This window comes from Urocitellus parryii, chromosome 1 (assembly GCF_045843805.1).
Source record: "Urocitellus parryii isolate mUroPar1 chromosome 1, mUroPar1.hap1, whole genome shotgun sequence".
Lineage (NCBI taxonomy): Eukaryota > Metazoa > Chordata > Mammalia > Rodentia > Sciuridae > Urocitellus > Urocitellus parryii.
In genome coordinates, this window is record NC_135531.1 from 137545084 (window position 1) to 137562722 (window position 17639).

General features: G+C 39.5%; 2 protein-coding genes across 7 annotated transcripts in view; both read left to right on the forward strand.

Annotated features, from left to right (window-relative positions):
* The window catches only part of Acsl6 (acyl-CoA synthetase long chain family member 6), a 57501-nt gene extending 51845 nt beyond the window's left edge, over nucleotides 1–5656 (forward strand). For 5 of the 6 annotated variants that reach the window (XM_026400116.2, XM_026400117.2, XM_026400120.2 and 2 more), the window contains one exon: nucleotides 2347–5656. In XM_026400116.2, coding sequence (XP_026255901.2) covers nucleotides 2347–2484 — 138 coding nt within the window. In that variant the 3' untranslated portion in view covers nucleotides 2485–5656. The remainder of the gene's footprint in view (nucleotides 1–2346) is intronic. The other variant, XR_013344153.1, reaches the window with a different exon arrangement.
* Nucleotides 5657–12732: 7076 nt separating this feature from the next.
* The window catches only part of Meikin (meiotic kinetochore factor), a 136684-nt gene continuing 131777 nt past the window's right edge, over nucleotides 12733–17639 (forward strand). Inside the window, exons 1-5 of the mRNA XM_077799431.1 lie at nucleotides 12733–12743; nucleotides 13119–13471; nucleotides 13652–13742; nucleotides 14154–14241; nucleotides 15934–15994. Coding sequence (XP_077655557.1) covers nucleotides 12733–12743; nucleotides 13119–13471; nucleotides 13652–13742; nucleotides 14154–14241; nucleotides 15934–15994 — 604 coding nt within the window. The remainder of the gene's footprint in view (nucleotides 12744–13118; nucleotides 13472–13651; nucleotides 13743–14153; nucleotides 14242–15933; nucleotides 15995–17639) is intronic.

Sequence of the window (17639 nt, forward strand, 5' to 3'; positions counted from 1 at the left end):
CTCAGGCATCCCTTTTCAGTGAATCCCACCCATACATGGCTTAGGTGGTATATCAGAAATGCAAAAGTCACTTCAGGCATGGTGGACTCCTGTGGTCCCAGCAACTCAGGATACTGAAGCAGAAGAATTTCAAGTTCAAGATCTACCTGGGCAACCGGTGAGACCTTGTCTCAAAATAAAAAATAAAAAGGCTGGGATTTAGCTCAGTGATAAGAGTAACCCTGGATTCATCTCCAGTACAAAAAAAAAATGAGAAATGCAATCAACTGTAACACACTGGGTTTTGTTCCACACATACACACAAGAAGTTGAAAGACAGGCTGTCCCAGATAGGTGCAGATCCTCAAAGACCTAGACTCATCTGTCATTCTACTCTCCATTCTGGTTTATCTCCATATTGGTTTATTACCTCATGGTTACAAAGTGGAAGCTATAGGTTTGGACATTGTCCACCTTCAAGAAAAGAAGGAAAATTGGTGTAGATAGCCACTTTAATAGCAAAGCAAAACTTTTCCTTTTTCAATAGCCAAAAACAGATCTCATGGCTCTCCCTTAGATGAAAGTAGAGCTAAGAAATCAGGGAACAGGACTGTAATGATTGACATAGCTTGTTTTGGTCCCAAACCAAGTCATGGTTCTATTATTGTGGAAGGAGTGGGGAATGGGTACGTGGAAGCAACCATCTGCTTGCCATCAGTATCCCTCTCTGTGCTGTGCCCATAGTAGTTGTATCATACTGCAGTATCTCTCATTAGATTATAAACTACATGTGGGCAAGGATTGTTACTTAGTCTTCTTTGTATTCTGAAAGCCTAACATGGTACCTGACACATAGCAGTTGCTCAATAATTATCAATTACACAAAATGACGAATGAATGTAAGTGTGCAGTTAGAACATATATTTTTATTTAATTCTTTGAAGTCTGCAGTACCGCAGTTTGCAGCCTTGATTAAATATCATCACTATTTAATGATATGAGTGTATCATCTCAACAAAATTACTGAATTTGGGTCCAGTTGTCAAGACGTAACTACTTAGTGATGATGTCACTTCAGGGTTTAGCCTACCCAAGCCCAGAACATAAGACTTTCAAAGAACTGACCATGAGCCTTCCTGCTGGAGCTACACATGAGAGGAGCCTAACCATGCTCCCCTAGATCAGTCCCTTCCATCCTGTCCAGTCCTCATTCTGCTTCACAAGGAGACTGAATGAGGAGGCTTGGGTTCTACCCCATCAGAGTAGGTAATGTGGACACTGTGATCTCTCCATGCCTCCCCTCTGGTGAAATAAAATTCCATGGTGAAGCTTGTTTTTCACTTGACTTTATCATATCCCCCCAGACTTTATATTCCTCCTGTGAATAGCGTTTGTCTTTAGGCAGCCATCGAAAACAGAAACCTAAGAATCCCAGAGGTTGCCTTCCTCTCGACTCTTCTCACCAGTTCATCTCTGAGTGGTTAGAATTGCTTACTCATCTCTGTAGGCCTTTCTTTCACTCCTCTCCCATGAATTGCCTAGTCCTTCTGAAGAGTTGCCCTGCTTCCAGTCTGCACTTTCTCACAAGCCACCTTCCCATTTCTCCAAGAGAAATGGTTCTAAGAAGGTGTGTGTTCAGCCCTGCCATTGCTCTTTGTGAAAGACCCGACCTGAGAGAGTACTTCAAAAAACAAATAGAGCTTTACTCAACCTCCATGTACCACTTCAGTACCACTCTATAGAGTAAGGTTGGGCTCCTGCATAAAGTGGCCCATCTACCATTTCAGCTTCATCCCTCACTTTACCTATTTTATACAAGACCAAGAAACCTCTTGGATTTCCCTTCTTATGCCCCCGTAACCCCCGCCCCCAGCTTTTTTCTTGAGGCTGCCTCTATCTATTATGCCCTTCTCTACCCACCTCTTCCCCTTTGCTGGTTGACTATTACTCATTTTTCTAATCCTCACTGAAATGGAAGTCTTCCCTGATGCTCCTCCCTCTTACCTACCATTTACTGAACTCTGAAGGTCCTTCATCCCATGTATACCATGCTAATAATTGCCCAGCATCTCTCTGTCTGCTCTGCTGTATGCAAATGTGTGCTCCTTGTGGGTGGGTATGTTCATAATACCTCTTTGTATCCTCAGTACCTGGCACAGAGTAAGCAACCAATTCACTTCTGTTGACTGGCAAAATACGAAGGAAGGGGGGGCTTCAAGACACATCAAGTGGGCTGAAATTTTTTGACTGAGCATAGTGTTTATCAACATATCTGTCTGTTCCTATATACCTGTTTAATTTCACCATGTATGCTCTTAATGCTATGTTTTGTTCCTGTTAAAGATGTATTCTGCATTTGATTTTTAGGTTAAAGCCATTTACATCCATTCTGACATGTTCTCAGTTCAAAATGGCTTGCTGACACCAACACTAAAGGCTAAGAGACCCGAGCTGAGAGAGTACTTCAAAAAACAAATAGAAGAGCTTTACTCAACCTCCATGTGAAGTTCAAGGAAAGTTCTTCTCAGTATAATGGAATGTGCAGCAATATTATAGTAATTCTTGAAAGTTAACGAGTAAAAATGACACAGCTGGGAAAGAATAAGCACCTGATTTTATGACTGAGCCTTTTCCTGTCCCAAGAGGTCTTTAACAATATTTTCTCTATCATCACTGAGTACACTTTATTTTTATTAAAATTATATTGTAGCAAGCTGCTAAAAATATTGCAAATGGCAATGTAAAAATTAAGACATTTTCTTAAGAACTGTGTACCACTAAAAGTAATATATTCTCAATGTTCACAGAACTATTAAACATAAAGGAAAAGCATAATTGATATTGTACTTAATTATTTGTGGAATAATAACCAGATACAGCAAATATCTAGGCAATGTCTACCTCATTCAACAACTGATTATCAAAACTACAATCAAGTCAGACTTAAAAATTAAAATGATGTGCATAGAATCACACTAAAACATGATAACTCATTATTCATGATTTCAGATTTGTTAAACATGACAATCCTTATTGAGGTGGAAGTTTCATCTCTGATTTTTACTTTTATTCATGAAAAATTCAAATTCAGATATTCTAGAATATGATAATCATAGAATAACTTACAAAAGTCTTTCAATGTTTTCTCATTTATTAATGTCATTAAGATATTTAAGAACTACCTATAAAAATGTAATGTAAGACTAATCAAATATAGTTTGCACATATTTGTGGATTTCTTACCATAATGAATTTTAAAATATGTTGACTCTATGATGAACATACCCTTGAGGAAGACTTAAAAAGAAACATGGAGTTTCTTTTTCAGAGTGAGGAGCAGTAATATACCTAATACTTCTTGCTGCTGGGGCCTTTCCCTCTTCCATTTACCAGGCCTGGGAAACCAAATATGGCTGCAATTCTGAACAGTTTCACTTTCTTTCAATAAGACTATCAAGGTATGATATGGGGAGAAGTGGATATTATTTCCAAAGAAAATAATTTCTTAATAACAATTTTGAAGAACCTCTTTAAAATGCCCTTAGAATACCTTAGGTCCATCATAATTGCCACTGCTAGTGGCACGATTCCATTCCCCGAATCTTTGAATGCTCCATAGTTTAACCATAAAACTTGTTTTCTTGAATTATGTATTTGGATACACCCTGTACCTAGGTGCCAAGAATCCATATGACAAAAACCCTGATTTCCTGGGTAGCACATCAGTTCCAAACTATGGAGAGCGCATCTGAAAAAAGGCACTGTTCCTAGGAAAGTGTTTTTCTTCAGTAGGGATAGTACTCTGAAAAATGTACAAACAATTCATATGCAATTTATGTGTGTTAATTCAAAATATGTGCTCAGTGTTTCAGGGCAGAAACTCCTTCCTCTGGAGGAATTCCAAACTCGGAATGAATGCTGTCAGATAAAAACTGCATAATCATATGGGTCTACTGGATGAATCCACATCAGTGCTTGTACACTTACATTTAAGTCTTGTCAAAAGTAGACAACGGCATCATTTGATGTATTTATTCAGTTTTTTTTACATATTTATTGGGCATAGTCTTTCTGAAGACATGCAAATTTGGCATTTAATAAATGAGTTAGTTCTGTGCACATTGTTATTTTTTTTTCTTGTTACTGGGGATTGAACCCAGGGGCCCTTTACCTCTTTATTTTTTATTTTTGAAACAGGGTCTCACTAAGATGCTTAGGCCTTGCTCACTTGCTAAAGTGGCCTCAAACTTGTGATCCTCCTGCCTCAGCCTCCCAAGTGATTGGGATTGCAGGCATGCACCACTGTACCCAGTCTTGCTAAGTTGCTGGGACTGGCGTCAAACTTGCAGTTCTCCTGCCTCAGCCTACTGAGTCACTGGGAATACAGGTGTGTGCCACCATGCCTAATCTTCATAATTAATATTAATTTTCAAAGGCATTTCTAACTGAACAAGTACTTAAGATGTCCAAAACCATATCTGTACAGCACTGGCTTTTAAAAATATTTAATATATATTTTATCAATTAAAGGTGAAAATCATTACCTAAATTGGAAATTCATACTATTTTAAGGGCAAGTAATTCAAGCATTTGAAACTTATTTTGATTCTATTTACACCTTATAGCAGTTGATATAATTACTTATGGACAGCTTAAGATTTCTTTTTCTTTCTTTCTTTTTTTTTTGGTCACTCAAAAGATCCTGTATTCTAAAAGACTTCCTGATCTCTAGTTAAATTATCATAGTTGGGCCCATTGGTTAGGGTTAGTGCAGATGTGCTGAGAAAAGTAAACACTGGGCCTTAAATACATTGCATGTACTCATCTATTCTTATAATTCCACTTAAGTTTGTAATAAATGACAAATGAAACAATATGTACTAATGAAAAAATATTTCTTGCTTCAGATTTTTCAACCTTATTTTGTAGAGAAAAAGTTTGTGTTTTTCTTTAACCAATACAGAAAAAAAAAAAACTATGTACTTAAGAGTCATGATCACTTTGGCCATTGGATCCTGTTTAAGACTAGAGGTGTAACAGAGAATCAGTTGCTTAAGCATAAATATGTTCCTAAATGTTTGGCCTTTTGGACCTGTTTCTCGTTTTACAAACCAATCCTGTTGTATATATTATAACATGAAATATGCACCATTTTTTTTCCTGTTGCCATAAAAATGTCCTTATATAGTATTGAGGCTTCCCCTCCAGGTAGGAAAGGAGACGGTGGCCAGGTATAGTACCTAGGCCTAGCTCCATGTATTAGTAACTCAGAAGTTCAAGGATTACACAAGTCATCTTACATTCTAAATTTAGGTAAAATTAGAAGCATGAGAAAAACAAGTTTCCATTGGAATTTTTGTAATCAGGTAATGTTTTAGCAACCTGACGTTAGCACTTAATTTGATTATGTCACCCATCAAAAAATTGATTATCTTTTATTTTTCTGCTCTAAAAAATGTGAATTATCTTTTCTGCTCCAAATGTACAAAGCACAAATGTGTGTAGTTATTTAAAATACAAAATACTATAAAAATGAATGTGAAGAATGGGAAAATGTATTTTTGCATGAAAACCAACTACTTAGAAACTTGTTTAATATCTCAGGAAAAAAAAGAATGGCTAATCATGTATGAAATTGGTAAACTATAAGTTGGCTGTGTTTTCTTGCCAGTTTTTATTTTAAGGACATTTAAATGAAAAGAAAAAAGGATCCTAGTAATCTAAATTTTCTCTCAAATATGTTATATAATCCTGTGAATCTATAATTAACTACAATCAGGATGGGATTAGCATCCAAATGAGGATGAGGACCAAACTCCAAATGGGAAACTCTTCAGTGAGATCACTTTAATGGTTGTAACACAGAGGCAATAGGTAAATACTTGAAATACAAGCACTTCTAAACTTGGTCCCAAGAAAGTGTTTTCAGAAAGTGACAATGGCTTTTAAACATTCATTGGACTGATTATTTTAATTTTTCTTGTTAAATCATTGCAGTAACTGCATGGGGGGTGGAAATGAATATTTTTTGAAGACTTGCTTATTCTACTTTCAATTTTTGAAAACTGAGGGGATTAAAATATTACTTTTTAAATATGCATAAAAGTATCTTAACCAATTATATTTTCATTTGCTTTGTTATAGCATGCATCCAACTATAAAATGCATTTATGAAAACTTTTGTAAAAAAATAAAGACTTCATTTCTCAAAGTTGCTTACAATTACTATGTTATATATTTATATAACAGATTCCCTGATGAGAGTGTATTTGGTAATCTTCAATCACAGTGCTTATGGCATCAGTGGATCAATCTCCATTGCCAACCAGAATATTCTACATTGTCTGCATCCTCTATAAGGTTCCCCAAACTTCAAAATCTTATGGTGCACCCAGGGACACTCTCTTTTGCCTTTGCTGGAACTCCTACTATCATCAATTGTGTCCTGGTTTTAAATGTGTGGGTTTTTTTTTTTTTTTTTGTACCAGGGATTGAACCCAGAGGTGCTTTAACCATTGACCCACATCCCCAACCTTATTTATTTATTTATTAGAGACAGAGTCTTGCCAAATTGTTTAGGGCCTCATTAAGTTGCTGAGGCTAGCCTCAAACTTGCGATCCTCTTGCATCTGTCTTTGGGTATAGGCCAAGATTACAGGCATGTGCCACTACACCACCTGGATTTAAATCATTTTTATTCTAAAAGAACAAATAAAACCATATTGAAATTTTCAAAAATACTGTTTTTTCAAACAATATTTCCATAATGTTCTTTAATCATATTCAAATTAAAGTTTCTTAAGATGGCACATTCTGTCATCTAAATTATGCAGATTGTCTTCTCTATATATGTGATATCAACCACTTCTCTCTATTCTCACAGTTATTTGTGAAGTTTGGGTCACCCTCATCTCTCATCTGGATGGTACAGTTGTTTCCTTAAGTAGTCCACATATTCCCAGTTCCGCTTCCTCAAATTTTACCATCCACATTTCAGCCATGGCCATCTGGTCATGCCACTTTTCTGCCTAATGCTCCTTTGATGACCTTCCATAGTTTTCAGGATCACGTTCACACTTCCTGGTTCAGCATACAAGGTCTAGCATCTCTTATCCTGACCCTTCCCCATGGAGGCTCAGCTCTAATCACCAGTTACTTTTGGTAGTGCCCTTAAAGCATTAAGCTATCCTGTGCTTCTGTGCCTTTGCACATACAGTCCCCTTTCCCTAGAATCCTTTAATCCTTTAATCTCGCAACTCCTACCATTCGTCTCTCAAAACTCAACTTCAACTTAGAAGCTTCCCATGTGGTTGATTGATTGATATTCTCTCTGTCCCTACCCCCAGACTGAGTTGCTTCAAATTTTAGCCCCAGTGCAGAAGATATGGCCCATAGTGGATGTTGAAGAAATACCTACTGATGGAAAATCTTCTTGGTCTCCTTTTATATGTTGCAGAATATTAACACTGCAATACCTGAAAGTACATTTGATCCATTGCTATGATTTATTTCATTCTTGTAAACTAAGCAAAAATAAACTGGTTTTCAGATGGACTCCTAAAAACCCACAAGGCTCTTCTGTGGATTACTCCATAATAAACCATTAGGCAAAAAGACCTCCTTTGGGCTTTAAGCAATCTCAAACCCAGTGGCGGTTTTCAGAATGCTTTCTTCAGAAATCTCATCAAAAATTGGAATTTGTTTGCCCATAGAAGTTAGTCTATCCATGACTGTTTCCAGTCTACTCAAACCCATCATTTGATGAACTAAATACCATCAGTATAGACATAGGTCTATGTCTGGGAGCACTACAATGGGGATATGGAAGTTCTGGTGTCTTGTACCGGTGTCTATGTATTTGGGGTTGGAATCAGGGGAGACAGATGACTGAGTTGAGATGCCTCTGCCCTACCTCACCCTCTTATAGTTAAGTCAGGAGGAAAAGATAAGGCTGGGCAGATAGGGAGATGGGCCCGTGAGTAACTTTCTGAGCAGTAGAGCACAAACAGCACCTATAGGTATTTGCTAAGAAATTTATAAAAAGGCTATTTTAAAATCAGAACCTGTGTCACTGGGGTTTATGCCTTTCCAAAAAAGGAAACACACCTAATTGATATTTTGATTGGAATAAAGGGTGCATGGATATCTTGTGGACATTGAGTGTCTTACTCAGGATTGAGCAGAAGGCTGACTTCTTTAAACCTATAGATCTATATAAAGCCCCAGACAATAGTCACTTTTCATTATCTCTTGGGACTCCTCCCTCTTCAGGAACTCTGATTTCTATTACTCTAATAATCCTGTTACTTTGCTTTCACCCTTGTGCCATGGATTTTATTCTTCAAATTCATGAGACAGGAACCCAACCTTGGTTCCGTGCTATAATGACACAGGTTTCTTTTTTTCTGTTTTTTAGGCTGGCTTTAGGTGAAGTTGTAAACAGATTACTTCTGTCTCTAGTCCCTCCCATCCCTGGCTTCTGAGAGCTTCAAACGCCTGGCCTTGCTCGCCTACCTCTTTCCCAACACATGTTAGAAGGAATGGGAACAGGTTGAGAATACTAGTCAAATACCAGGACAGTCATGGCCCCAATGTTAACCATCCCTTGTAAGGAACTTCCCTAGGCTGTGGTTTCCTCAGCTGCAAAACGAGGAACAGCTAGATCGTTTCTAAGTGAAGGAGGGCTCAGTCACCTTCTTAACAAACTCCATTTTTGTCCCTTTTTGACTCTGTCTTTTTAACTTTTTTCCCTCGGAGTCATTTTCTTCTGCAGTTTTCTTGGATCCCAGGACAATCATCTTTATAACAAAGGACTAACACTACCTCCAAGCAACTGCCAAGCCTCACAGAACAGATTACCCCATAATGAGATTGCCCCTACTAACTGGGACTATTTACCCCATGATGAAACCAAAGCACCTCCCTACATGATGTTCTCATGTTGGGAACCAAATTGCCCCCTCAAGTGACGATGAGTGTCCCAGAGCTTCACAAAACCAGTCCTGAGATAATGTTATCAATCAGACTACCTGACCAGGATAATTTATTCTGATAGCTATGTAAATCTCCCAGCTATGCAAACATCCAATCCTTGCCTTTGTTCCCTTTTTCTATAAAATCTCAGTTGCTTTCATTCCTTTGAAGGCACATCTCTGGTCATTGTTCCCCTACATGTGTTCTTCCCTGTGTGGCCACTTTGATTAAAAGCTCCTTTCTTGCCCTTTACTTGCTGGTGTCTTTGACTGGCATCTTGGAACAGGTGACAGAGCCTGGTCTGTTGGAACAACCAGAGCTGGGGCCTTTGACTAATGACTTAGGTAACATAAGGATTCTTTTGGCTAAAGAAACCATGCTAGAATTTATTCCAATTTAAAAATTACGCATTAATCCCCATAAATCTTTACTTGATGACACTTTAGTGACTGTGATTCAATGTAGTAAGGCAGAGTTCTAGGGATGAGTTCTAGGGATGAGCACCAGAGTTCTAGTGATGATCAACTTTTGATTTAAATTGTTTTCCATTTTTCAGTGTTTCTTCCATTTCTGGACCTAGTCCCTCTCAGGGTCCAGACCTCCCAAAGGTCATTTAAAAACTTAAAAAGTTTTTTCACAAGAGCCCCTAAAGGAGAAAGGGGAGCTACAAAACTTGGCTTGTAGACTAGAGGCTATTAGAATATTATGAATGAGACTAAAGAAAGGATATTGGAATAAGATAATCACTTTATATTGTAGCACAACTGTGAGATTTTGCCTGAATGACTATTTCTGATTTACCTTTGTATCCCATCTACTACAATACCTAACACTGACAACACCTAACACTGAGTACGGTGCTCAGTAAACACTGATTCAGTGTCTCAAAGCACTAGTATGTCTAACCAGGAAAGAATGCCTACCTGAAAGAAAAGTGACCACAACACTCAGAGCGACCAAGAGAGCTTTACTGAAGCAATCCAACAGAGGAGAAGAGAGAGAGAAAAGAGGAGAGATGGAGATGGAGATGGAGAGAGAGAGAGAGAGAGAGAGGGGGGAAGAAAGACAGAGCAAGAGAGAGAGGGGGGGGAAGAAAGAGCAAGAGAGAGAGAGTAAGAGAGACTCTTACTCTGGTGGGAGGGGGGGAAGACAGGAAGGTGGGGCTGAGAGCAGCTCGGGGGATCTGAGAATGAGGAAGGAGATGTAAAAAAATAATGGGAAAGGGGTTTGGGATTTTCTCTAGCAAGGAAAACTTAAGCAGTAGAACAGAGCAGAGGGGAAGAAGAAGAAGACGGGAGTGAGTATCCCAAAAAGCCTGTAAGGGACTTTAAATTCTTAGTAACCTGTTTTCAGTGATGACAAAGCAACTTTAAAGGCTATTTTCATTAGATCTTGGATAGGGGTCTGAGGGCTCTCCTCAGCTCCTTTGAGCTTTGGGTTAGCTGGTAAGAGGACCTGGTGGGACCCAGTGTGGGCGCTGACAGTAGAAGAGAGGAGTGAGGGATACCTTTAGTACCTGCTACCTCATGCAATGGGGCAACAGTCTGAGGAAAGGAAGTCCTGTAGGTTTTTGATTTAGTAATTGGAGGGGAGAAAGCAGGTTATTGAGGCAGGGGAGACAGTGGAGGGGCTGGGGCAGAAGGCTGAGGGTGAGGATCTATTGGAGCCAGGTGATAGGGTGGAGGTTCATCAGCAGGATCAAAAGTAGTGGATGAGTCCGGAGGAGGAGAAAGTTGGGGATCAGTGGTTGTGGGTGTTGGTTTGCAAGCTAGAAAAAATTGCAGAGGTTTACAAGAGGTGCAGAGAGCACAAGCAAGAAGAAAGCTTGGACATAAGCAATCACTACCCCATTTTTCTGAACACTCATGGTAATTGTATTGACCACTTAGAATGGAGGGATCCAGGGACCCAAAAGGGGGCCATCTGCTTTGGTTGTCTAAGGGATAAGTGGGCCAGGCCTGGGTGCTACATTTGATCAATTTTTTGGGTTTGATGTTTGGTGTCAAGGAGAGGGTTTTGAGGTTATCCAAGAGTCATTGTAGGGGAGAGTCGACCGGCAGAGAGGACATATTACCCATGTCACAAAGGTAGTATAAGGAGGAGGGAAGAGATCGCAAACATAGTATAAGGGAGAGGGAAGGAGACGCAAAGATAGTGTAGGAGAGAAGGAGGAAACTGATTTATTGGCAAAAGGGGCGTCCCAGCTAGAGCCAAAAATCAGGAGTGCCTTAGTGGCAGGTTCGAGCTGCAGAGATTGGTTGTCACCGAATCCTGACAGTCGAAGCTCTCGTCCTGGCCAGAGCCAGAGCCGTGGGGAGACCTTGGCCAAGGCTTTTCGGGACCCCTCCTGGAGAGGCTGGATACTCCCAGGGCCGGAAAGAGGGGAAAGAGAGAGACAGGGGAAGAGGGAGGAAGGGGAGGGTAAGCATCTCTCTAGCAGCCGAGTCTTGAAGGTGAGAACTAGGACTTTATGAGACCCACCAAAACCATGAAGGTCTGGGTGGGGTGTGATGTTTGGTTCTCTGTTATGTGTCCCTGGAGGTTACACAGTCCTTTGAGGGAGACCTACAAAGCCTATGCTGGTAAACTACCAGCTGGGAAGGGGAATAATTTTGAACCCAAGAGTCTAATCTGCCCAAGGAAGGAGTCCCTGAGGGCCACCGTGGCCTTGAAGGCTGTGGTGGGGTATTTTCCTCCCCACAGGTGGGCAAAGAGGTTTGCTGGACGATCAAAGGTCAAATCCTCCTGACACCACCATTGGGTTTAGGACTCCAGGAAGGGGAAACTCACCAATCGAAGGTCGGTGGTGGATGGAGTTCTGGCGATCCAGAAAATGGGTTCAGGTTGTCCAGTGAGTGGCACTTCTGAAGGAAGAGGGACCCAAAAGTGGGTTTTAACCGTCTCCCGGGTTTTGGCACCAATGAAATAAAAGTGATCACAACACTCAGAGCGACCAAGAGAGCTTTATTGAAGCAATCCAACAGAGGAGAAAAGAGAGAAAGAGAAGGAGAGAGGGAGAGAGGGAGAGAGAGAGAGAGAGAGAGAGAGCACACAAGAAAGAGAGAGTAAGAGAGAGAGAGAGAGTAAGAGAGATGGAGAGCAAGAGAGGCCCAGCAGGAGGGGGTTTTTATAGCCCAAATCTAATGGGGTCTCTGGGTCTATAATGCCTTGTTGGCACACAAGGGGGTTAAGTGTTTGGCCTTGAGCGGCAGGCTGAGTGTTCAGCCTTGAGCAGGGGGGCAAAGCGCGCGGGGCTTGGGTGTTTGGGCTTGAAGCAAACAGGTGATAAAGAACCAGACAGGGGGTTTGAGTGGCCATGTCATCCTGCAGCTAACTTTGTTAGGCATGCCCTGCAGACAGCTTACTCAGCCTGTCCTGCACCTAACACTACCCTCTGTTCTTTCTTCTTTTGTTATTGTATTTTGATGAGTAATTATATATTAAATCAACTGTCATCAATGTTTCTATGAGAAAATTTTAAATACAAAACTTCAGAGTAACTTTATTACGAATACACCAGGTATATATGTGCTTATAATCCCAGAAAAAAATCTTTGAGCTTTTCCTAATTTTATCTCTGCAGACTGCATTTTCCAATGCTGTGAAAAAAAAAAAAATAAGAAAAAAGGAGACTTGTTATAGTCGTGTGTGCAATATGCTTATTGGATGCAGCCAGATGGTTCAACCTGGGTTTATGGAGACAAGGGAAGCTCATTGAGTTGAGCCCCAAGGGTCAGGGAGCCCCTGAGGAATCTTCTGCCTTGACCACAAGATGCCCAGATGTCCACGAGGTAGCTTCTGGGCACAGACTAAGGGTGTCTGTCCTTGAGAATCCAGTATGCTAGAAGGCTTGGTTAGACTCTCAAGTGCCAAATAGATGCTCCTTAACGCCTTATTGTGCACTCATTCCTCTCTGAAGTTCCTGCACTGAGATGGGGCAGATCCCTAGCTGGACTTCATGTGCCCAGAGACCTAAAACCCCATTACTAAGGCCTTATGCAGTGCTAAGGAGAGTAGCGGAAGCATGGGTAGCCCGTGTTGGGCCTAACTGACTAATGAGTAAATGAAAAGTAAAAGAGTGACCTCCTACACGGATTAAAAAAAAAAAAAAAAAAAAAAAAAAAAAAAAAAGCCTTTCCCAACAAACTCGGGTTTTCCGCTGGCAGTGAGACCCGAGGAGACCCAGCGCTTCCTTCCGGGGGCGGGGCCTCCGAATCCTCCGTCTTCCCAGAAGCCCCTGCCAGGCCTCAACGAGATAAAAAGGCGGGAGGAGACTCCTTGACTCTGGCTTTGGAGTGTTGGTCTGCAGGCCTGGTCTGTGCTTCTGACTGTAGCTCGATTCCTCAGGAAAGGACGAGGCAGGACAGGATGTCCAGGGCCCCAGGGCTCCCAAGGCCTAGGAGTGGGGTGGCCTTGTGGTCTTTACGGGTCTACACCTACAAGAAGCGGGCAGGCCAGAGGCTCAATGTAACTCCGACTCCTAACCAAGGCCTGCCCCTGAGGACACAGGCCCGGCCAGGTTTGGGCTCAAGGCTTGTCCTTTCCATGGAACCCGGGGGGGGGGGGGGGGGGGGGATATGCGGTGCGGCCCCGGGAGGTGGGGGGCAGGGAGGCAGGCCTGGGCCCCCAGCCCAGGGTTCCCCCAGGCCGTTGAGTGGGCTGCCAAGCTCTTTCCCTGAAATGTGCTGCCCTCTTGCAGGCCTGAAGGGGAAAGGCAAACAGCACGGTTTGCCGAAGATAGTAGAGACTGAGCAGAGCAGGCAGGGAGCTAGCAGCTCTGCATTGCCAAGGTGGGTAGTCTGGGTGCAGTCCAGGCTGCCTGGCTTCTTAGAAAACCTCAGTTCTTTTTTTTTTTTTTTTTTTTTTTTTTGCAAAGTAGCCTCCCATTCTAAGACTCAACAAAGAGAATAAATGGAATACTCTAATATTGTTTTACTTAGATTGAGAAATTTGACTTCACAAATAATTTTGTTAAAAAAAAATAAAGCTGAAATCTTGCCAAGTTATCTAAAGCAAGTGAAATGTAAAACCTCTAGGAAAGTATTTGTGGCGCCATTTGGGTATTGGTGCAAATCTCCTGGTCCTTACTTCTTCCTGAAGATGTTTCTAAAGAGCCTTTCAGGTTCAGAACAATATGAAGAGAAGAGACAGGTAGAGTCAAATCCACATGGTGCAAACTAATTGTGTTGTTTATTTGTTAGCACTCAGTTAAGAATTACAGGAGAGACAAGCCTGAAAGAAAATAGCACTCGAGATGAGACCCAGGATGAGAAGATGGCTCCATTGAGTGTATGTATGTTTCTCCTATGGTGGGAGGGTACACTTAGTGTAGACACATGTAGTAGTTGATGCCCTTCCGAATGAAAGAATAAAATGGTCTTTGTTCAGTAGAAACTACATAGCATTCTAGTATTTTTATCAAGAGTGGTGTGGTTTTTAGATAAGAAGACCTTAAATTTCTGACTCAGGTAGATTCATAACTGTTCACTTTCATTTTTTTTTCTTTAACAAGTATTGGCGAAATGTATTTATGGCTCATTTTCTGTGTGACAGATTCAAAATGTTGTTTAATGATTTCTTTATGTTTGGGTAGCACTTTGACATTTTAAAGCCATTTTCATGGTTTCCATTTGACTTTCTATTAACCATTAGAAATATGATTTATTACCAAGAGTTCAATATGATACAGAGCAGTCTAACATTCATTCATAAACTATATAAACTCTTGGTGTACTTAATGTGGATTCTGTATAATATTTTATAGTTGTATAGCAGTAGTTTGGGGGAAACTCGACTCTTAAAAATGAATTGTGAGTTATCTGACATTAGCATTAAACGTGATTATCAAATCCCATATTTTTAGCTTACATATTTCTCTGTAGCATGACTTGGGGATGTCAGCTTCTACCTAAGGCTTTTTTCTTTTTTAAACTCTTTTACCTCATATTTTAACAGCATACAACAAAGTATTCCTTGTAGATGATTTATACTATGAAAAAATATTTTAAAGTTTCTTTAAAATTTTATATTTTTATGCTTTTATTCTGTGTGTTTTTAAACATTTTACAAATTTTTATGCTTTTGTATATATTCCCTTAACATTAAATAGTCTTCAAAATGATTTTTAATGTCTTAGTGTTTTGTCTTATGGATAGATACATATACTGTAATTTGTTGGAGATTGAGATTATTTCTAAGGTTTTGCTATTTTAGATATTAGTGGACATCCTGGTACAGAAGGTTTTTTTTTACATATCTCAAATTCTTACACTAAAATAAATACTTTGCAATAGGTCAAACAGTGGATTGTATTTACAGTTTTTTTTTAATCATGTTGGCAAATTGGCGCCGTATTACTCAAACTGAATATGTATGTGTGTGTGTGTGTGTGTGTGTGTGTGTATGTGTGTATGTGTATGTGTAGTTGTTTTCCATATCTTTGAATGCTAGTGAGTTGGTACTCTTTTTTCTCAAGTTACTCACCATTTGTTTTTCTTTTTTTGGTATGTGTAATATCTATTTATAACATATTGATGATAGTTTTATACCTATATGACAAATATTACCATGTTTGTTTATGTATTTAATTTTAGATATAGAATTTTAGACTTATCTATTAATTTTTTTTCTTTTAATATATTTGTTTGCCTTTATATTTAGAGAAAAAAGCCTTTCCTCCTTAGGGGATCAGAAAAATATTCACCTTTGACTTCTATTTACTGGTTTATCTCACAGTAGTAATTGGATTCCTATATTGTTGATTACCTATATATATGTCCATAGTATTATAGTTTAATATTTATTTTTAGATACAATATTAAATAAAAGATTACATTTGTGATCAGTAAGCTGAATCTGTTATACATATGTAACTGATATACAAAATTGACATTAGTTTTTCATGTTTAAAATAACCAAATCAATATGATGTGAAAATATTGAGTCACATAATTAATGCTCTTTTATTCTTATTCCACATAGGACTCAGTGACTGAGGACCTCCAGGTTGATAGTAGTTCATCTAATAGTGAACTAATATCAGGTAAGATTATTAGTGCTTTCTGTCTTTCCTCCTAATCAACATTCATTTGTATCTCTCTTCAGCTTTCTATTTCAGGGGAACATAACTTTCCCCTTGCCCAGTGTAAATCCTTCTGATTGTACTCTATACCTCATCCCCAAAGCCTACAAGCACATACCAGTGAATATGAAATTGTTATTGTGATTAGTGTTACAAAAGGGAGATTGACTTGAGTGTAATTAATTGAATTTAGTTAAATTGGGGAATGTTTCCTTGAGGGAATGGCAATTGAATTGAGATCTAAAGGAAGGAGGGTAGAAATTTACTATGCAAAGTGATGAGTAAAGAAAAATCAAGGCAAAGGGAACAGCATTTGCAAAGACCTTACCATGGGACTGACCATTATGTGTTCAGTGAACTGAAAGATGGTCAGTAGATGGAAATGTGATTACAAGACTGTAGGACAACTACAGACTTTGTATAGCTTTGTAGTCCATGTCAAAGATATTGATGTTTATCTTTGCAGCAGCAGGAAGCCATTAAAGTTTTAAAATAGGAATGATATGATCACTTTAACTAAGTTATGAATGCCTTTAAGATGACTAGCAATGTCAAACGGGCAGATGGACATGCAGGGCTGGTGGTAGAAATCTGATTCATCTACATACTGATATAATTCAAGTTATTTTTGAAAAGAAAAAAAGGATGTTTTTGGCACACCAGAAATACAGAGGAATTCTTAAAAGCAAATGAGATCAAATTGGTGAATATATCAAAAGTGGAAACAAACCACTGCAGAGGTAAAAATAGCTCTAGAGATATTCCAGCTTGACCAATACATGTAAAAAAAAATCCTCCAAAACTGTAATGAAGGGATCCTGAAGGAATTATCAAGGTGATAGATTAAGAACTACATTTGAGCCTGGCGCGGTGGCACATGCCTGTAATCCCAGCAGCTCAGGAGGCTGAGACAGGAGAATCGAGAGTTCAAGGCCAACCTCAGCAAAAGTGAGGCACTAAGCAGAGAGACTTTGTCTCTATATAAAATTACAAAATAGGGCTGTGGATGTGACTCTGTGGTCAAGTGCCCCCATGTTCATTCCCTGGTACCCCTCCCCCCAAAAAAACTACATTTGAAATACCTGATATCCTTCCCCTTATCTCCTAATTATATTGGAAACACTGGCAATTACTAGTCCCTGCTGCCAGGATAAAACCCTGAGAACTACTTCCAAGCAGAGTACAATCTAGTAACTTTGTATGTCTTGAAAAATCAATTCAGAATTGCATATTTAATGAGGGAGATTGAACATACACATCTATTTTTCCCTTCTGAAACAGTACTAAAATACCAATAAAGGCATAAAAGAGGTGTGAAGCCACTAGGTGAAAAAAAGAATACACTGCAGCAGGTAAGAGATAACAAAAATGCTTGGTACCTCGAAGATAGATGAATGAATTATAGTTGAATTAATGACCTAAAACAAAAGGCTTAATGCTTAGTTCCTAGAGTAAGTATAAACCAAGAAGTAAACTGACTCAGGCTCTAGTTTCAGGAATTGGATGCATCACATATTCCTGAATGAATGGGTATAGTTAGTGTTGGGACATATGGAAAACTTTTAAGGTAGCAGATTCTTTGACCCATGCTTGTGAAGGTAACTAT